The 22,403-nt window shown below is 40.9% G+C and overlaps 1 protein-coding gene across 2 annotated transcripts in view; it reads right to left on the bottom strand.

Annotated features, from left to right (window-relative positions):
• The window catches only part of LOC308247866 (histone-arginine methyltransferase CARM1-like), a 230,643-nt gene that overhangs the window by 121,829 nt on the left and 86,411 nt on the right, over nucleotides 1-22,403 (bottom strand). For both annotated transcript variants that reach the window (XM_080667620.1, XM_080667621.1), the window contains exon 2: nucleotides 15,603-15,728. In XM_080667620.1, the coding sequence (XP_080523746.1) occupies nucleotides 15,603-15,728 (126 nt within the window). The remainder of the gene's footprint in view (nucleotides 1-15,602; nucleotides 15,729-22,403) is intronic.

Below are 22,403 nucleotides of genomic sequence, written 5' to 3'. Positions count from 1 at the left end.
AATTGGGCACACTGTATTAGAATGACCTCCATTTAATAGAAATTCACCAACGACAAGGTGATATTGGCCATAGCTCAACTGGGTTACATTGCAGCGATGGACAGTGGGAGCTCTCCCTCTGTGGCTGCTGAGGAATGTGAGCAGAGGTGCTGCAAGGCTGATGGGGAAGCTAGACTTCCAAGGCCCCAGAGCCGCGGTGGGCGGCAGGGGCTCACAGAGGTGGGTGCACGGATTGGCCTCGGGAGGGGTCCCAGGTGGGCTGCTCTTCCTTTGAGCGAACACCCTGAGCATTTCAAAACCCCAGAAGCTGCACTGCAAACATCAAGATGACAGACTGCCCCTGCTGTGCCTCTCTTACAGCTATGACCACTGTGCCCTGTGTGTGACAGTTCCTGGGGCACACAGCCAGCTCCCTGCTAGACTCCATGCCCCTGGAGAGGGCAACCGTGTCTGGTTCATTTGTGGCTCTCCCAGCACTGGGCCCATCGTGGACATGCAAGAGTGTGCTGGGCTACCTACATTACATCCATTATCTCATTCAGTCAACCAGCAGTCCTCTGCAGTGTGTGCTGGAACGATCTCCATTTCACAAGGAGGAAACTGAACCTTACAAAGATGAAATAGCTGTTGTTAAGTTACACACTTGTCTGGTGACAGCATCAGGATTTATACCCGAACAACAACAATACTCCACCTCATGTTTTTAACTACCATATAAACCTGCCTCTAGATCAGAGGTTGGCAAACCAGCACCCATGGGCCAAATGCAGCCTTTGACCTGTTTTTTGTACAGCTTACAAGCTAAGAATAGTTTTTATATTCTCACATAGTTTTTAAAAAATCAAAGCAAGAATATTTTAAAATAAATGAAAATTATATGAAATTCAAATGTCAGTGTCTAAAAATTAAGTTTTATTGGAGTGCAGCCGCACTCATTCTTTTATATATTGTCCCTGCTGCTTGCATGCCATAATGGCAGAGTTGAGTAGTCATGACAAGGCCATATATGGCTCATGAAGCCTAAAACATTTACTATCTGGCCCTTTATGGGAAAAGATTACTCACCAATCTCTAGGTACACAGCTAAGAAGCAGACACACTTCTCTGCCCAGCTGTGCAGGCAAACTGGCACACAAGTCAGAGAAAGTGTGGAGTGATGAGTATCAGGTTGGCTTGAAAGCACCTTGGCCTGAAGGCCCTGGCTACCACCTGGCCACACCTGGAACCAGTGAGGCCGGTACAAGGCACTTGGCCCATCTCCTGGCGGAGACGGTACTGCTGGTGGTAGTTCTGAAGGTCAATGAGGATGCTCAATAAACCATTGATTGATCTGGCTCACTTGCAAGTAAGGAGGATCTTGCGGATGACTGAGCTCTGCAGATGATATGAAAATCCCATTTAGCCTTGAGTCAGCAACCTCCTCTCCTGCTGAGCTCTCTGTAGAGATGCCAACAAGTTGCAGAATTGACAGATTTGAGCATCACCACCCTGTGCTGGGGATGCTAATTGAGCAGTGACATAGCCAGGAGGCACACAGCAAGAAGGGAGGGGGCAAGCCGGATGCCTGTACAATCCTGTATATGCAGCTGAGGAGGGCCTGGGTGCACAGCCAGGAAAACCCAGTGGAAGCAGCCAGAGGGATCCCTAAAGGCAAGGAAGAGGGAAGAAGATGGTCACTGCTTGCCCCTATGTTTTATGGGTCTCCAGCCAGATGGTTGAGGCAAAGGACACCAATGTCCAGGTAGAGGCTGGGACTAAGTTCTTACTAGATATTCCATACAGGCTGCCACTAACTGTAACCTGTGCAACAGCTACCCTGAAAATGTGTGGCAACAGGAAGGGGGAGGCAGCAGCAACCACATCCTTGAAAAACAAAATGATACAATAAATAAAGCACAGGGCATGGGGCCAGCATCCCCAGGTGTGAGTTTCCTCTCTGACACTACTCCCTGCATGATCACTTAATTTTTCAGATCCTTCGTAAACTCCTTTGCAAAATGAACTTAAAGAGTTAATTTATGAGTTATGTATCCTAGATGACTCAAAATTAGGTTTGTTTGCATATAATAAAACAAAAAATGGTGACTTAAGTGAGAGTAATTATTTTTTTCTCACATAAAACAAGTCCTGAATTAGGAAGGACTGGTGCAGCAGTTCCACAGCTGTATGGACAGAGGAACCATGTATCCTTCTCCTCTGATGTGCTTAGGGCCTACACAGGGGACCTCATAGTCACCAAGGGACTGCAGCAGCTCCAGCAATCATGTCTACACTCCAGGCAGCAAGAAGCTGAAAGCGCAATGGATGAATGGCATACTTCTTATCTGAATCAACTGTTGTTAGGACAATTCCCAAGAAATCCAATCTAACGACTTCAGCTGTCATCTTTATTTGCAAAACTGGCTGGGAGGTGCACATTTTAGCTACACTTTTTGCTACCCCTAATAATATAGGGTTTCTTATAATATGGAAGAAGGAGAGACTAGAGTGAGGAGGCAATTAGTAGTCTTGGACACAAATGCTTGAGGGCTGATACTATTGTTTCCAAATAATCTAATTTAAAAGGATGTTGTAAAGCTGCAGAGGGTCATGCAAATACAATCCACACTCTTTGGCTCCCATCCAAGGCCCTTCATGATTGGGCCCCCTTGTGCCTGAGAAGCCAGATCTCCTCCCACCCCCCACTGGCTTGCGCTTTGCGTTCACCACAGGGAACTGCTGGCAGTTCCTGGAATGGCCTGCCTCTGTACCTTGGATCTAGTCTTTTTCACTCTTCTTTGCCCAACCAGGTATCTTCTTCTGGAAGCCTCCCAAGGACTCCACGTTGAGCTAAGTGTCCCTTGGCTGTGCTCCCACAGTGTCCCATGGACATTTCACCCCATCATTCTCCGTATTACCTTGAGATAATCAGTCCATGCCTTCATCTTTCCCTAGAGACCTGCTCTGTGCAGTCCCAATAGCCACTAGCCACACATGGCAATGGGGTCCTTGACATGTGGCTAGTCCATATTTAGATGTTTCAAATCATAGTCCAAAAAATAAATGTAAATAGCTCATTAATACTTCCTATAGTTATTTCATGTTTAAATTATAACACTTTGGATTTATTGAGTTAAACTATATTATTAAAATGAATTTAATCTGTTTATTTTGGCTTTAAAAATGTGTTTACTAGTCAACTTAAAATTCCGTATGAGGAATGAGTTCTGGAGATGGGTATTGGTGATGGTTGCACAATAATATGAATGTACTTAATACCACCAAACTGTCTACTTAAAAACTGGTGAAGAAGGTGAATTTTATGTTTTATGTAATTTTAACTAAAACATGTATACATAGATATATATTTTTAAATGACCACGTGTGGCTTGCTTTGTGGCTCGCAGTGTATTTGGTGGGTACTGCTCTAGAGTATAAGCTCCTGGAGGGAAACAACTGTGGCTCGTTGATTTTTGTGTCTCGAGCCTGTGCAGTGCCTGTTTGCTAAGCGTTGGTTGGACAAAGTCATACACGGGATAAACTCTTTGATCTCAGTATGGCAAAAGCAGGTGAGAGGGAAAGATGATAGTAGTAAAGGATGAGGGCCTGGCAGAACCACAATGTACCCGGTCTGCGGCCTTGAGAAAGTCTTGGATGAAACAATGTGGCCCCTGTTGTGTAAGTGGCTGTGCACAGCCCCACGGAACCTAGTTCAAATCCTCGGACTGCTATTAAACAGTGAATGGCCTGTACAAGGGACGTTCACCCTGAGCCTCCGTTTCTTCATCTGTAACCCAAAGATGATTACAGCACCAGCCTCATCACGTTGCAAGGAAAAATAAAGGAGATTCTGTTGGCACGGTCCCTGAAGCATAATGAACGATCAATAAATGTTAGCTTTATTTTTATTAACTTTTATGGGCCTATTGTGAAGGAAGAGCAATTTTTAAGAAGTTGCCCGAAGCCAATCCGCACTAAGTCATTTCCCAGCTGAATATTAGAACAATTTTTAATCTGAGATGACAAAAATAATTTGAGCTGGCAGATGGCACAGTGTTGTCACCCATTTTGTTGCTTGGAATTGAACGAATTATGCATAAGTCCCACCACCCTCCTTCCTTGTTTGGAAGTGCACTTGACTGTCAGGTCTGCTGGGTGTTCTGGGTGCTGAAGTGGGTCTGGACACTGGCGTGAAGGCCCAGCAATGCAGGCAGGCAGACGGGCCACACCGGCTGAATCAGAGGGGACAGCAGGTTATGCTTCCTAACGTACAATCACCAGGTCTCAGTAGCTTGGAATAACATTTGCTTCTCATTTATGCTACATGTCCACTATGGCTCAGCGCAGGGTTTTGCTTCATGTTATTCTCACCAAAGGACCCCAGCTAGAAGGTGCCCAGGATTGTGGCTGCAAGAAACACGGTGAGTCCCAGGCTTGTGAAACCTTCAGGCTGGAATGACATCATTCTCACTCACACTCATTGCCCAAAGCAAGTCTTATGTCCACACCTGACTTCCACGGAGTAGGGAAGTAGAATCCTATCATGTGACTAGAAGGGAAAGCAGAATGAATATCCATGAGCAGCCATGAAGACGGCCACTGCCAGAGTAGATGGTCTCACATAGACAGATATACGATGCTACCCTGCGTCCCAAGATCCAATTCTGGGATGCTAACAAAACCCCCCTCAATTTCACAACCACAGAAAGCAATGAAATGCAAACTGAAATGATGTACTACTTTTTTAGAACAACTGAATCAGTAAAACCTACAATATCCGATTTTGTTAAGGTTTCAATGAAATGATATACTGATAGAGTAATTAGAAATTGGAACGTGTATTTTTTTTAAATATGTTTTTATTTATTTTAGAGAGATAAACAAATCGATGTGAGAGAGAAACATCAATCGGTTACCTCCTGCATGCCCCCTACTGTGCCCTGACAGGAAATCAAACCAGCGACCTACCGGTGCAGTTTTTAAAATGATATTAGTTTCAGGCATAGGGCCTAATCAACACTTATAGACCTTATGAAGTGATCACCATGATAAGTTTAGCACCCATCTGGCACCATACATAGTTATGACATTTAGAAGATGGTCTCTCCACGAGAAGAGGGATTTCTAATAGTGCAAGTTCATAGTAGGTGCTCAAAAACATTTACTGTATAAACAAACTTAAAAAAATGAATGAAGAAAAGATAAACAGCAATAAATGAATGTTGAATTCAGAATATAACATAACAATGAAGGTATCATCTCTCTTAAGAACCCTGGCTAGATGTTCATCAGTAACGAGAGAAGTAGCTTTCAAAATTAAGAACAGTCTCCTAGGACCAGTTCTGTGTAGGCAAGAAGGTTCCAACAGCCACAGAAACTCTCAATTCTTCCTTGATGTCACCACCATATAAGAGTCTCCTCTGCTTTTATTTCCTTCTCCCCCTCAACCTCCCTTCCTTGAGTTTTAGCCTTCCTATTCCCAAGACTGGCTCAGGACAGGGTCTGAGTTGGAACACCTGCCTATTAGAAAGAGCAGTGTTTTCCTTCAACCACAGGGAATACAAGATAACGGTGATGGTGCTCTCACTGGGATCTGCCCTGTTGTCTTAATGATCTCTCTACACTCAGATAATTTAATGACATTCTGGCAAAGTCTAAATCCAGGTTTTCCTATGGAACCCAGACCTTACCTTAAACATGCAAGACTGCCATGCATGGATGTACTGGATGTGCAATGCACAGCAGTGGGGCTACATTATCTATCAAAAGCATCATAGACTTATTTACTACAATTCTTTAGCAAACGGCAGTAAATTGCCTTGTTTTCTAACAGAATCGGTATTTCATGATAACTTCCTGGCAGATGAAAGAAAAATGTCTTAAGGAAGGTTTTTGTCTTTGTTTATCTTGGTTTGGACAAAGTGTTACGTGGTCTTTGGTGGCTCTGAGGTATGCACCGTGAGCACACACATGGAGAAAGAGGTGGCACACTCAAATCCTTCCTGGTCAGACAGGTTATGTAAACAGGTGAAGCAAGCCAAGTGTGTGCATCTTTAGAAAGTAGAGGGAATGGTGAAGAAACCAGTGGAGAGTATAAGACCTAGTCTTAAGGCCTTTGAGCTTAATTTTAAAACAATCATCCTGTAGGCTAAATGTAATCCACCTTCTGGTAAATTCATCCCTTTGGCCACCAGCTTGGAGACTGTGGTTCTTGGTCAAATAAATGATGGAAATAAAAGAAAAAAGAAGAACAGAATGAAGCTTATTTGTTGAACCTTAATTTCCCTCCTTATTTCCAGCAGTCAAACCCATAGAAACCTCTAAAGGTTGGCAAGTTAATGTTCTCAATGAGGACTGATTTTGCCCCCACCCCCACCCCCAAGGAACTTTTGGCAATGTCTGGAGACATTTGGTTGTCACAGCTGGGGAAGGGTGAGCTATTGGCATCTAGTGAGTGGAGGCCAGAGGGGCTGCTAGGCACCCTACAGTGAAGGACAGCCCCACCACAAAGAATTATCCCGGCTAAAATGTCAATAGTGTCACTGGTGAAGAACTCTGGCCTAACTAACTGTGTGAGAATTTAAAAGACAGAAAGCCCGGCCTGTGTTGCTCAGTGATTGAGTGTCAACCCAGGAACCAAGAGATCACTGGTTTGATTCTCAGAGCACATGCTCAGGTTGTGAGCTCAATCCCCAGTAGGAGGCATGTAGGAGGCAGCTGATTGATGATGTTTCTCATTGATGTTTCTATCTCTCTATCCCTCACCCTTCCTCTCTCTCTCTAAAAAAATAAATGAAAACATATTTTTAAAATAAAATACAGAAAAAAGAGAAAGGAGGATTTTAGCTTGATGTAAAGGGAATCCTTAAGCCCTACGCAGTATCTATACGTAGGTGTGCCAGTAGAAATGAAAAAGGGTTAACCAATTTCTGGACCCAGCACAGTGAAAGGGGGTGGTGATCAAGATATTAGAACTACAGGCATTCCTAGGTAAATACTGTTTCAGTTCCCCATTCTGGGGACTCCTGGAAGCACCACTTTGCCCCCTCCCCTCACTCCTCCTCACCCACATATCTGTGTGATGGGCAGTGACATGCACAGACTACGGGTACCATTATTGTATCTGTGAGTTGTTGGGAATATGTTTCATTAGCACACTGACCACCGGAGATGTTTTGTCATCTTAAATTTTTTTCCTCAGAAAAACGTTTACCCATGTTACTATTCTTGCTGCTGAATATGGATGTTTTACTCTATAACACTACTTGTTTATAAAGAGGTTGAGTATTACGCTTCAGGTATACTGTGAAATTTTCAAACTGGCCTGGACATATACCTCTTGCAAGTTATTTCAGTAGAGGAATGGTTTCTGAATTTCAGGCTACTAGCAACAGATTTTAACTCAATTTTAATGTAAGATTGCCATTGACTACACATCCCAATAGATCTGGCAGTTCTTTAAATGGACAGACCAACATTTTTTCTCATCAATGAATTGTTTTAAAAGAGTTCCCTTCCCTGAAATGGGTTTAATTTAACATACTGCCTCTTCCTATATGGTCCATGACTCCATAAGGACACACCAAAATACCCAATTTGACAAGAACCAACTTGGTTTGGGGCATCACTACCTTACCTGGGAACCATAGGGAGTCTTCTCGTGAAGAGAAGGTGGGAAGAATTGGGGAGGGAGGCTCTTGGCTGGTAACAAAGTATATATATTTTAAACATCTGCAGGTATTCCAAATCACCAATAGCCTAATGATGGACATTTTGGTTGTTTTCAGTATTTACCGTTACAATGGGTCAATGTTAATATTTTATTGCATTTCATTTCTCCTATTTATGGGTATGTTTGTGGGTTAAATCACTAAAAATGAGATCAAATGATGGGCCCAGGTTAATTTTGAAATATAATGCCAAAATGCCCTCTATAAACTGTTACAATTTACTCTCCACAAGGATGTATAATAATGCCTACCTATTTCCCCACAACACAGTGCATTAACAATTTTTTATGAATAAATTTAAATATTTTAAAGATGTTTAAACATTTTCTTTTGTGTTAACCTATTATATGATATAAGTCCATTTGACATGCCCCAGCAAGATAAAGCATTTGAAAGCATTTAAAAGAAGAATAGGGTGTGCCCTGACAGGGTACCTCAGTTGTTTGGAGCATCGTCCCATACGCCAAAAGGCTGAGGTTTGATCCCATAAATATTTCAGTAGTATGCAGATAGACTATTCAACAGGAAATAGGAACCAGAAAATATGGTTACTGTAATAAATGCTGAAAGCAGGAAGGCAGGGAGCAGGCATGCTCCAGCTGGGTTTCACTCAAGTATGAGTTTTCCTCATAAAAGAAAAAAAAATTGAAAAACAGCTACTAGAAACTTGGATCTTCACTGTTCGCTTCCTTGAGTCATTATCTGAAGCATAACCTCACATATACTCAATAGAATATCAACTTTCATGTCGCAAAGGGTCATAAACAACTACAACAGACAAAATCCAATTATAGTCAGTAATTTCAAATCTCCTCTCTCAAAAATTGATAAACAAGTAGACCAAGAATCACTAAAGATCAATCAACTTGACCTAACTGATATTTAGAGAATAGTTCATACAATAATAACAGAACACATATTCTTTTCAAGTGCATATGGAACATTCACCAAGATATACCATATTGTGAGCCATAAAACAAACTCCAACAAATTTGAAACCACTAATATCATACAAACCACATTTTCATTCACATCACAGAAGAGTTCAATAAAAATACAGAAAGTGATCTGGAAAATCTCCAAATGTTTCAAAATTAAATAATATAATTCTAAACAATTCATGGATAAAAAAAAATCATAGCCCAAAGAACAAATAACAATACAAATTATTTTGAACTGTAGGGCAAGGAAAACACAATATACAGAAAGAACTGTATAGCATGTATTAGAAAAAGAAAGGACTCAAATTAATGATTTACGCCTCTTCCTTAAAAAGTTAAATAGAAGCATGACCAGTGTGGTTCGGTGCCTGAGTGTCAACCTGTGAACTAGGAGGTCATGGTTCAATTCCCGGTCTGGCACATGCCTGGGCTGCAGGCATGATCCCCAACAGGGGGAGTGCAGGAGGCAGCCAATTCATGATTTTCTTTCATCATTAATGTTTCTATCTCTCCCTCTGCCCTCTCTCTGAAATCAGTAAAAATATATATTTTTAAAAAGTTAAAGAGAGAATAGTAATCAGAGATTCAAAGTAATGAGAAGGAAGAAAATAAAGATAAAAGCAAGAATCAGTAAGACAGAAAATGGAGAAAAATGAATGAACCAAAAAGCTGTTTCATTAAAAGGATCAATAATATTGATAAGCCTCTAAGTAAATTAATAAAAACATATATTATCTATATAAGAAATGAGAGAAAGAACATTATTATAGGTCATACTGACATAAAGAAATATTATGATTGACTTAATAGCAATTAATTTGACAACCTAGGTGAAATAGATAAATTCCATGAAAGACAATTAAAGCTCATTCAATAAACAGAAGACACATTAAATAGATTTATGTGTATTAAATAAACTGACTTTGTAGTTAAAACCTTCTCACACACAAAAAAAAATCATGATCCATTTGAATTTGGTTGTTAATTTTAACAAACGTATAAAGAAGAAATGATGCCAAATTCTTTAAAGAACTCACCAAAAGAGAAGGTTAGGGGAAATGCTCCTATTTTATAAGACCAATATTACTCTGATACCCAAATCAGACAAAGACATTAAGAAAACTACAAAGCAATACCTAAGATGCATAGACATAAAAATATTTATAAAATTCTAGCAAATCTAATTTAGCTCTATATAAAAAGCTCATATGTCATGACAAAGTTTAACTCAGAAATTCAAGGTTGTTTCAACATTCAAACTCAATCAATTTAATTAATCATATTAATAGGCTAAACATAAAAAATAATCCAATCATCTTCATAGATTCAGATAGAGTTTCTATCTTGAATTAAAATATAATTCAAGATAGAAACTATGAGCAAGTTAGGAATATCAATGGACTTTACTTAATCTGATAAAGAACATCAACAACAAAAACCCTACAACTAATAGTGAAAACGGAATGCTTTTCCTGAGATCATGAACAAGGTAAGGAATTCCACTCTCACTTCTTCTCTGCCACATTGTACTAGAAGGCCTACCTGGTGCAACAAGCAAAAAATAGTCAACAGATAAAGCTAGGAAGGGAAATGTAAAACTGTCTCTAATCACAGATGATGCAATCATTTATGTAGAAAATCCTAGGGAATCTATTAAAAAAACCACAATCCTACAAGAATTAAGTGACTTAGCAAGATTATTGCAGGATACAAGGTTAACATATCAAAAAAAAAAATCAACTTCATATCCCAAGCAATGGATAATAAATATATACTAAATTTGGGCTATCTGATGAGGAACAGGATGTTTGCATGATACCAAAGTGCCTTGACCCAGACTCCTTACTATTTACATCTATCAGGGAAAGCACAGTAATTGTATAGTGGAGAAAATAGAAAATGCCTTGACCTGGTGATCAAAACTCATACTACCAACAAGGAGTAGGTAGACCTCAGTGCTTGCTGAGGTGATATTCTGAGAAGGACATAATGTCAGATAGGTAGTTTTCTGACTGGGGATGCATAACTTGAATCTTTTCACAAGGAAATATTAGAAAAACCCCAATTGGAGAATATTCTATAAAAATAACTGATCCCTCTTCTCCAAATATCTTCATGTCACCAAAGAAAGAAAAAGGAGTGAGGAACTCAACCAAATTAAAGTCTGAAGAGATATGACAGCTAAGTACAATATATGATCCTAGGCCAGATGTAGTACTAGAGAGAGAAAAGTGCTATCAAAGACATTATTGGGATAATTTATGAAACTGGACTATGAACTGTAGATTAAATATAAATATTGTAGAGATGCTAAATTCCTGAGATTGGTAATTCTACTGTGGTTACAAAAGAGAATATTCTTGTTTACTAGAGGCCCGGTGCACAAATTTGTGCACCAGTGGGCTCCCTTGGCCTGGCCTGCGGGATCGGGCCAAAACCGGCTCTCCGAAATCCCCTGAGGGGTCCCAGATTGCGAGAGAACACAGGCCAGGCCGAAGAACCCTTGCACCGGTGCACAATCGGGGCTGGGGAGGGACCGCAGGAGGGCTCCAGGGCATGTCCAGCCCATCTCACTCAGTCCTGATAGGCTGGACCCCAGCAGCAAGCTAACCTACCAGTTGGAGCATCTGCCCCTGGTGGTCAGTGCACATCATAGCAACTGGTCAACTGGTCAACTGTCTGCCCCCTGGTGGTCAGTGCATATCACAGCTAGTGGTTGAGCGGCCTTAGCATATCATTAGCATATTATGCTTTGATTGGTTGAATGGACAACCAGATGACTGGACACTTAGCATATTAGGCTTTTATTATATAAGATGGGGGTATACCTGTGAAGTACTAAGGAGTAAAGGAGTATGACATGCAAATTACTCACACGGTTTCAGAAATAAAATGATAGTATGTATTTACATTTGTACAAGCATATACACATAGATAAATCAAGTGTGACAAACTATTATAAATTAAGGTATCTGTTTAAAGGATATCCAGAAATTCTCAGTATTGTTTATGAAACTTCTAAGTTGGAATTTTTTTTCAAAATAAAAAAGGATAAAGAAATTTCTCTCTTGCCAAAACTGGTTTGGCTCAGTGGATAGAGCGTCAGCCTGCGGACTGAAAGGTCCCAGGTTCGATTCCGGTCAAGGGCATGTAACTTGGTTGCGGGCACATCCCCAGTAGGAGGTGTGCAAGAGGCAGCTGATCGATGTTTCTCTCTCATCGATGTTTCTGACTATCTATCCCTCTTCCTTCCTCTCTGTAAAAAAATCAATAAAGTATTTAAAAAAAAAAAAAAGGAAATTTCTCTTGATTCATAAACTCCCAGAATAAGGACCACCAGTACCTTTATTTCTTTTTCTCCATTAGTGAAATGCTGATAAAAGTTGGCTTTCCATGGCTGTGTTACCCCAATTCAAAATATGAGTTTCCTAGATGAAATGTCAACCAGTGAAGAGTGAAGGGGAAGTTTGGAAGCTGTCGAAAGAACATGGGCCTTACATTTTCTTTTTGTCACATGGGCAATTTCCTTCGAATCTATGAGCCTTAATGGCTTTGCTTAAAAATGGGAATAAACAACAATAAAAATTCTGCTGTGAGAATTATGAGAGAAGGTATAAATACTTACCTTTAAAAAGTATATAAAAATTAAGTAAGACTCAGACAATGCTGGGCCTCTGCTTCAGGCCCTCAGCTGCTTTCAATCCTCCTCAAAGGAAAACCAAGATGCTCACCATGGTCTCCAACGTCTCCCGTGATCTGGCCTCCAGTTCTCATTGTTCTCCTCCCTCATTCCATCTGGGCCCTCTGCTCTCAGTGCCATTCTTCAAGTACAACCTGCCTTAGGGTCTTTGTAGTTCTGTTCCTCTGTCTGGACCACCCTTACCTGGACACACACAGGGCTCTGCTCCTTCCCTCATCCACTACAGCTCCATACTACAATGGCAGCTAATCAGTGAGGCTTTCCCTATGAAGAGTATACACACTTAATCCCCAGTCATTCTCTGTCTCTTTCCCTGGTTTATTTTCACTATCTACCATTTATTGTTTGTGTCCTCATAAAATGTTAGCTACATATTTATAAGGACTTCTATTTACTCAGTGCTGTATCTATAGTTCATAACTAAGTGCTTGGCACATAATAGGCTCTCAATAAATATTTGTTGAATGAATGAATGAACAGGAAAGAAACCCTGCACATATCTAGTACATTCATAGTCAGTTTGTCATAGATATTAAGTCCATTTAATTAAAACTTTTTTCTCTGTTGACATCTGTCATTATTAAATATTCCAACTGCTTCTAAAATACAGTGAGATTTAATGTGCCAGATTTCACAATGGTCTCTGAGAATACTGGAGATTATTTGACATGTGACCAAATCAGGCTTGGAGAGCACTGAGTCACAACTCTGAAGAAGGAGAGCAGGAAGGAAAGAAATATTCCTTATAGGTATATTTGGGTATTTGATCATTCCTTTCCTAGTGGTGCCTAATTATCACTACTGGTCAACTTCCCAATAAAGTTGGATTTTCTTTCTTACCCAAGCTCTAGAAAATTGGCAGCTGTTCACTTCTAAATATAAAATCGCAGCCTCACATTTCAAATGCCACATCATCTCACTCCAGAAAAGCAGAGCACATCTCAAAAATGTAGCAATTGTGTCCGATGTACAGTGACACCACTACACAGATTTCTGTCAACGCCCAAGCTGACAAATGACAGGATTCCCTTGCCACCTGGCATCTGGGCCCTCTGGGACCCACAGAGTCATGGCCAGCTTGTTCCTCAGTTGCCACACTACCAGCCTGCAGCTGTGGAGTCCGGTCCTTCGCACCACAACCTGCCTTGACAGATCCAGAATGAGGGACCAGCTGCTTGGCTTGTTCAATTTCTAGGGCCGGGAAAATCAGACAAGCAACCAACTCCCTAGGGACATTAGTTGCTTTTGAAAACTATTATTAAAGTAAACTATAAGGAGGATCATTAATTTGCAAACATCTGTATTTGGAATCCATATGGTGCTGCGATTCAATCCTAGCAAAATCAAGAAACACACAAACTCCAGAATAGGAAGGTGGGATAAGGTACCCTTGGGAAAATTCTCAAGTAGAGTCTGAAATTCTTGGTATCAATTATTTTTCCTTCTTACAGAACAAAGGAGACTAATCAATTATAGCCAGTGTCCTAAAGCAAGGTAAGCCAAAGTCTCTGTGCTCGTTTCTGAAACATAGGTTACACACTGAACCAATAATGAATTCATGATATCAGAATTAGTCCCACCTATGAGCTCCCTATTTAAAAGTTCCCTTCTTGCTTTTTTGCTTGGTATAAACACATTAAGTAGAACCTTAGTCATTGGTATTCTAAGTTAGGCAAAAGCACATTGAACCTGAATTTCATTGCTAAGTCCAAAATCTCTGTATCAAGGAATGTAACGAAAAGGGTCCGTTCACTCTCTCTCCTTGTCAGCGAAGGCATCAGATATTACTTACAGGGGCCTTCGTATAGGACCAATAGGCTCCTGTCGTTGGCCCCCAATACTGAGTTGGTTCTGGGACTCACGACTATCTAGGCTATTTAATTAGAGGGCTGGAAGCAGCGCAGGAAAATGGATCCCAATATCTTTGGGCTTTGTCTACTGGAATCTCAAAATTTCTATTTCACTGCAATTTAAAGAAAGACTCAAAGAAAAGTTTTTGTCCAGACAGTGAAGGCAGTTCAATTTGAGAGCCCCTAAAACATAAAATTCCTAACCCTGTTTAGACTCTACATACCAACTCTGAACAGTACCCTATGCTTGAAACATGGACATTGTAGAAATATGCATTATATGTGGAGTTGACCAGCATGACTTCCTTGAACATTAAGTGTTCCAAGTGTGAACACATTAGAAGAAAGGTTTTCCATTCAGTCTTCCTACTGCACAATCGCTCCCTGTTCTTTCACTGGCGATTTCTTTCTTAAAACGAAATGTGTCTCACCAGGGATGATGAAAGATGAATAGGTATATGAGAAAACAATTTCCTCTCTCTGGCTGACTCTGAGTCAGTTCAGAAACTACAAACCAGGTTAACTTCTTTATCGTAAGAAGTTACCATAATATGAAACAACTTTGGACATTTTAACTACCCAGAGGAGAATCTGTACCACTGCTAATACTTTGTATTGTGTGGATTAACACCAGGAAATGGAACACTTTATATCTAAGTTAAAGAAATGATGACAGACTATTAAAGGTAGACCCATGGCATTGTTAACCCTAATTACCTTTACTGGGCTGGAAATCTCCCAGGGTGCTTTTAGCCTGTTCTTAAAATAGCTCTAGTTACACTTTAGTTTACCTCTCTATTGCTTGACATTTGTTGTCCAGAATCTAAAAATGTTCGACAAATGATTCAAAGACAAAAATAGGATGAAATCATTCTGATTGGCACTGAAACGGGAAATCACATTTCTGCAAACAGCCTCCTCTTCAAGGAAAATCAGCTCTGGATGAAGGAGAACCCAAAGGGGGGAGAATAAAAACATTCTCATGGTCTAGAGGTCCTAGACCAGGGGTGGGCAAACTTTTTGACTCGAGGGCCACAATGGGTTCTTAAACTGGACCGGAGGGCCGGAACAAAAGCATGGAGGGAGTGTTTGTGTGAACTAATATAAATTCAAAGTAAAGGAGCGGAGGGGAGACCAAGAGAACAGGATAGAACAGCCGGATCCGGCCCGCAGGCCGTAGTTTGCCCACGGCTGTCCTAGACTCTAGGAAAAGGCTGATTGTGCTCCAGCCTTGGTATCAGGTAAGCACCAGAACCAGTTTTATATCATTATTTTAATCTAGGACAACTCACATCAGGAAACATTCTGCTGAAAGCCAACCAATCAGTAACAGCAAAAAGTCAACCAATCAGGAGATTAGTTTTCAGAAAAGACAGGGGGTCATGACAAGCACAAAACTTACCAGCATAAGACTCAAACTTCAGCAGAGCACTGTTGTACCCCAGGGTAATCAAGACGGATTCCTTCCCCACCCGGCAACATTCGGTGTCTCTGTTGAGTAGGCATTTAAAGACACAGACGCCATCAGCTATAAAGGGTGGGGGGGAAAAAAGAAAAGGATTAGGAAAATCCATTTTGAGCATTGTAAAAAGGCTCATCAATGCCTAAATGCATTCCTACATTTTCTCATGTTCTCAAGGCGCCTCATTTCTTTTTTCTTAATACAATTTCTCCTGGGACATATGGGAATATGAGGATCAGAGTTAAAGAAATGACTATCTGGCTGAATACCAATTCTTCGCAGGTGTTTAACACTGCTTAAAACAGACTCCAATTGGCTCTTGCCTTTATGTCCAGGGCTCCATTGGGTAATAACACTGTATTCCCAAAATCATTGTCTCTCTCTCTCTCATTTTTAAAATCCTCATCCGACAAGTGAGGATGGGTTTTTTGTTTGTTTGTTTGTTTGTTTGTTTTGTTTTGGTGGGGGGGGGGAGGAAAGGGAAAGAGAGGGAGAGGAGAGAAACATCTATGTGAGAGAGACATATCCATTGGTAGCCTCCCTCACCAGGGCTGGAGGTGGAACCTGCAAATGGAACCTGCAATTCAGGTACGTGCCCTTGACCGAGTATCGAACCTGTGACCCTCCAGTGCACAGGATGATATTCTACCCACTGATACACACTGGCCAGGGCCAATTTGTATCTCTTGATGCCATCCTAGGAGAGACCAGGTAATGTCACTGTGGGTGATTGATCACCTACTATGTGCCAAAGATATCACAAAAAATTTCCATTGTAAGTATCATCACTGCCAATGTTCCTAGGTGAAGACCAGGCAGAGTTTAAGTCCAAATATGCACAGCTAATATGTAGCAAAGCTGGAATTCAAACCCAGGGTTGAAGTTGACTCCAAAGCCCATGTTGCTCCTACCACATTGTGCCAAGGCAAGTGTGATAAAAAGCTTCCCAAGAAGGGCCCATGGTAAGTGGCTAGGGTCTCATTAGATTCATGCATAGATAATTGGGAACTAACTCACTAATGCCGTTAGCATTGGGGCAGCAGTAGTGTGGTGGAAAAGCAATGACCTTGTTTTATCTTTGACTAGAGGCCCGATGCATGAAATTCGTGCAAGAGTAAGCCTTCCTTCCCCCAGCTGCCGGCACCGGCTTCCCTCTGGCACCTGGAACCCGGGATTCCCTCTGGCCGCCAGCAGGCACCTGGGATCCAGGTTTCCCTCGCAGCCCCAGCATCATCCAGAAGGACGTCTGAAAAGACGTCTTGTCTAATGAGCATATTACGCTTTTATTATTATAGATACTTACTAATTGAGGAGCTTTAATCACCTAAACCAGTGGTTGGCAAACTCATTAGTCAACAGAGCCAAATATCAACAGTACAATGATTGAAATTTCTTTTGAGAGCCAAATTTTTTAAAATTAAACTTCTTCTAACGCCACTTCTTCAAAATAGACTCACCCAGGCCGTGGTATTTTGTGGAAGAGCCACACTCAAGGGGCCAAAGAGCCTCACGTGGCTCGCGAGCAGCAGTTTGCCGACCACTGACCTAAACACATGGAGTCACATTTTTTCATTACGTAAAATGAAAATATTGATGATTTGTTAAGACTGAAGAATAAAGTTTAAATAATTTCTAAAATTTATTAAAACAATAAGAAAGTATTAATATTTCTCTGATTATAAAGTAACTAGTGACCTGGTGCATGGATTCATGCACATTGAAAGGAAATTAATTTGAAGGTGGACAGCGGGGTGGGACTGAGCAAGATGGGCCAGACACGCTCTGGAGCCAATCTCCCATGGTCCCTTCCGGCGTCTGCAGAGTGAGCGGGGTCCCTCGGCCAGGTGGGGTCCCTTGGCCTGGCCTGCGGGGATCAGGCCGAAATCAGCTCTCCGACACCCCCCAAGGTGTCCCAGAGTGCAAGAGGGCACTCTGCAAGGTTGCTGTTGTACAGGGTGTGGAATGCAAATGCAAATGTGCAGTAAACCAGATTCCGGGCCAACAATTCCTCAGGAACAACATAACCCATGGCCAAAGGTGGAATTGTGTGGCCCCGCGAGGAATTGGGCTTCCTCCTCTCTGGTTTTTGGGTGCATCACCTGACAACCGCCACTGCCAAGTCACTGCAGCTCAGCAGCTCCTGTGTTGAGTGTCTGCCCCCTGGTGGTCAGTGCATGTTATGGCGACCAGTCGGACACTTAGCATATTAGCCTTTTATATAGATTCTTAGCTCTTATCTTTAATGTCTTCCATTCCCCTTTACAAAATCAATTATAGTATGTGTATTAAATTGAATTATAATTAAAAACATAATCCTATATAATAAAAGGCTAATATGCAAATCAACCGAATGGGGGAACAACTGGTCACTATGACGTGGAACAACTGGTCACTATGACACTTAACACAGGAGCTGCCTCCTGGTGGTCAGTGCGGTCCCGCAGGGAGAGTGTTGCTCAGCCAGAAACCCTGAGCTGGGCTCACAGCCTGCTAACGCAGCGGATGTCCGCAGCAGTCGAACATCCCCTGAGGACTTCTGGACGGCGAGAGAGCACAGGCCGGGCTGAGGGACACCCCCTCCCCCCCGCCCCCGCCCTGAGTGTACGAATTCAATGAACCGGGTCTCTAGTTGTTTATAAAATTCAAGTGTTACACATGAGCATATGCACATTCGTGCACACACATTAAAAAACACACACAGAGTTAAGATGATTAAATGTTTTCAAATATTTTTAACCAATACTTCATATGAATGAGTATCTCCTGATGGAGGCATTCACAGATATTTTTCATGAACCATCTTGGCTGGTTTAAATAGTGCAGATGTTTTGAAAACATTTTCTTGGCATAAAACATGATTACAGGTTGTTATTATAGCCCAGTCAGTGTCTCAAAGGCATCAACGTCTCCTCGCAGGGAGGCAGCCGTGAACACAGATGCAAAAGAAGGGAGTTTGGGGCTCTCTGAAACAATATGTTTTCTTAAAATCACAAGAAACATTTTTTCAAAAAATCAGGATTTTTAGCATCTGCCACTTGTTTTTCTTATGGTTTTGAAGTACGATGAGATAGGATGAAGAAGGAAAGATATTCTAGTCTTCCTCAGCTCCTTGTACAAACAGAGTATTACAGTCTGTGCGCTCTTTGTGAGCAGGGCAATTTCACTTTATTTTTGGGTTCATTCTCTCTCTTTTTTTCTCCCTGCATCAAAGCCTAGCACAGTACCTAATACTTAATACTTTTTGAATTAGTGAAATCATTTCTCCATGTTTGATTGCATCCCACCCCAGAATAGATAAGTTTAAAAATGTATTACTCAATCCTCCTTAACCAGATAGACTTTTGATTTTTTTCTTTTGTTGTTGTTTGTTTGTGAATTAATTAGGGTATACATTGAGTTGCTGTTTTTTCCTACTTTCACAAATTGCAAAACGCTTAGCCATACATCCTTTTTTCTTTATCCTCTCCCTATTTTCTTTTTAAATATGGTAGGGGAAGTCTTTTTAAGTATGCCATTATATCCAGAAAATACTGGGAACTACTTCAAATTTTAAAATATACCTGTGGCAAAAAAATTTTAATACTTGAAACAAAGTTGAAAAGCAATGATAAGCTAGGCATATGCTTTCAACATACATAACAATGCTTAATATCCCCAATATACAATTAGCTCTGAAATATAAGAAGAAATAAACATCCCTATTAAAAAGTTAGTAAGAGGGGTCAATAGGCAATTGACAACTGGAAAATGTCAATAGCAAAATTTAAAAATATATATACATGTTGACAGTATCAAACATTGGAAAGGCTGTGAGAAATCAATGTGTGCCATTACTGATAATGTAAATTTCTATATTCCTGAAATGTATTTTGGCCATATGGTTTAAAATTTAAAATCTCTGTACTCTCTGCTAGACATTCTACTCATAACAGTTTCTTCCAGGATATACTTTATCAAGTGTGAATGAATGTATATTTAAGGATGTGTATCTTAAAGCTAAGAGTCCATCATTTATGCGGATTATTAAATTAAGCATGATGGGAGAAACAAAGATGGCGGCATAGGTAAACACCTAAACTGCTGCCTCGCACAACAATTTCAAAACTACAACTAAAAGACAAAACGACATCATCCAGAACCACAGGAAGGCTGGCTGAGTGGAAATTCTACAACTAGAAGGAAAGAGAAAAGCACACTGAGACTCAGAGGAGCTGCAGGAGGCAGAGGTACTGAGACGTGCACGCGGAAAGGACTGGCAACCGAGTGCGTGGCTGGCTTTCTCAAGCGGGAGGGAGACAAAAGCTCCCAACTGCACTGAACTCCAGTTCCGGGCGAGACTCTGGGGACCCAGACTCATATGGGGTGAAACTGGACTGTCAGGAAAGAGAAAAGCTGGCACTCAGAGGAACTGCGGAAGGCAGAGGTACCAAGGTGCGTGTGCGTGGAGAGGGCGGGCAACTGAGTACTAACTGGCTTTCTCAAGTGGGAGGGAGACAAAAGCTCCTGACTGCACTGAACTCCAGTTCCGGGTGAGACTCTGGGGACCCAGACTCATTTGGGGAGAAACTGGACTGTCTGGCAGCAGGTGGAACTCGAGGGCAGCTTTCTCTCAGAGGTGCTTGCAGCGATTAACGAGGGACACTGAGACCCAGGGGCCTATTAGGGCAGGGCTGCCGGGAAACCAATGCTGTCTGCTCTGCCCTGAGACTCCGCCCCATCCAAACTGAGCACAGAGGCTTTTGCAAGTCTTGTCTCATAAGGGTGTCTCCAGCACAGAAGTTCTCCCAGTGTAGACACAGCTGATCCTCACAGCCAATTGGCCTGGAGGTCAATTCCTCCCAGTGATACCAACAACAATCAAGGCTTAACTACAACAAGACTGTGCACACAGCCCACAAAGGGGTGCACCAAGAGTGTCCACCTCAGGTAACTGGGAAGGCTGAGCCACTGGGCCCTATAGGACACCTAGCACACAAAGCCACTCTATCAACTCAGGGAAGCAGCCAAAATGCGGAGACAAAGAAATAGATCACAAATGGAAGAAATGGAGGAAAGCAAATGACTGGATATAGAGTTCAAAACCACCGTTATAAGGTTTTTCAAGAATTTTCTAGAAAAGGCTGATAAATTTAGTGAGACACTTGAGGATATGAAAAAGGACCAACTAGAAATTAAGCATACATTGACTGAAATAAAAAATATTATACAGAGATCTAACAGCAGACTAGAGGATTGCAAGAATCAAGTCAAAGATCTGAAATACAAAGAAGCAAAAAACAATCAACCGGAAAAGCAAAAAGAAAAAAGAATCCAAAAAGTTGAAGATAGTGTAAGGAGCCTCTGGGACAACTTCAAGCATACCAACATCAGAATTATGGGGGTGCCAGAAGAAGAGAGAGAGCAAGATACTGAAAACCTATTTGAAGAAATAATGACAGAAAACTTCCCCCACCTGGTGAAAGAAATAGACTTACAAGTCCAGGAAGCACACAGAACCCCAAACAAAAGGAATCCAAAGAGGACCACACCAAGAAACATCATAATTAAAATGCCAGGAGCAAAAGACAAAGAGAGAATATTAAAAGCAGCAAGAGAAAAACAGTTAGTTACCTACAAGGGAGCACCCATATGACTGTCAGCTGATTTCTCAACAGAAACTATGCAGGCCAGACGGGAGTGGAAAGAAATATTCCAAGTGATGAATAGCAAGAACCTACAACCAAGATTACTCTACCCAGCAAAGCTATCATTCAGAATTGAAGGTCAGATAAAGAACTTCACAGATAAGAAAAAGCTAAAGGAGTTCATCACCACCAAATCAGTATTATATGAAATGCTGAAAGGTACTCTTTAAGAAGAGGAAGAAGAAGAAAAAGATAAAAATTATGGACAACAAATACATATCTATCAACAAGTGAACCTAAAAATCAAGTGAATAAAAAAATCTGATGAGCAAAATAAACTAGTGAATATAATAGAATCAGGGGCATAGAAAGGGAGTGGACTGACAATTCTCGGGGGGAAAAGGGTGTGGGGGGTGCAGGAAGAGAATGGACAAAAATTGTACACCTATGGATGAGGACAGTGGGGGAGGTAAGGGCAAAGAGTGGGGTGGGAACTGGGTGGAGGAAAGCTATGGGGGAAAAAAGAACAATTGTAATAATCTGCACAATAAAGATTTATTAAATTAAAAATAAATAAATAAAATCTCATACTTCATAATAAAAAAATAAATTAAACATGATACATCCATGTTCAGGTTGCAGAACAGCATGGGTAATATTATTGTAGCAATTTAATATTGTGTTTATCTTTTTAGAAAGTTGTTTAAAAAGATATACACCAAAATCTCATCAGTTGTTTCCTCTGGATGGAGAGATTTAGAGTCATTTTTATTTTTCTGCCTTGTTTGAATTTTCTAAATGACTACTTATTTTTATAGTCAGAAAAGACAAGAAAGCTGTTCATTTGGTAAAAAAAGCAATGAAACAAAAGACACACTACCATCACTAACAATCTTTACCACATTCTCATTCTTGGTGGGTATCACTATTCTTCACACTTTTTTATTTACCAGATATTAGCTGGTACTTCGTTCATTTTAAAACATTTATTTAGAAATTACTGCATGCAATATAATAAATAAAATTATTATGTTCATTCTCAGTTTTTAAATCACTCACGGAAATGAATGTTTTCTTACTTTTTTGTTTGCTAATGTAAAAACTTCTTGTGTTGATT

The sequence above is a fragment of the Plecotus auritus genome, assembly GCF_963455305.1.
Source record: "Plecotus auritus genome assembly, chromosome: 5".
NCBI lineage: Eukaryota > Metazoa > Chordata > Mammalia > Chiroptera > Vespertilionidae > Plecotus > Plecotus auritus.
The sequence above is the reverse complement of the archived record's forward strand: the minus strand, read 5'-3'. Positions and strand labels throughout refer to the sequence as shown.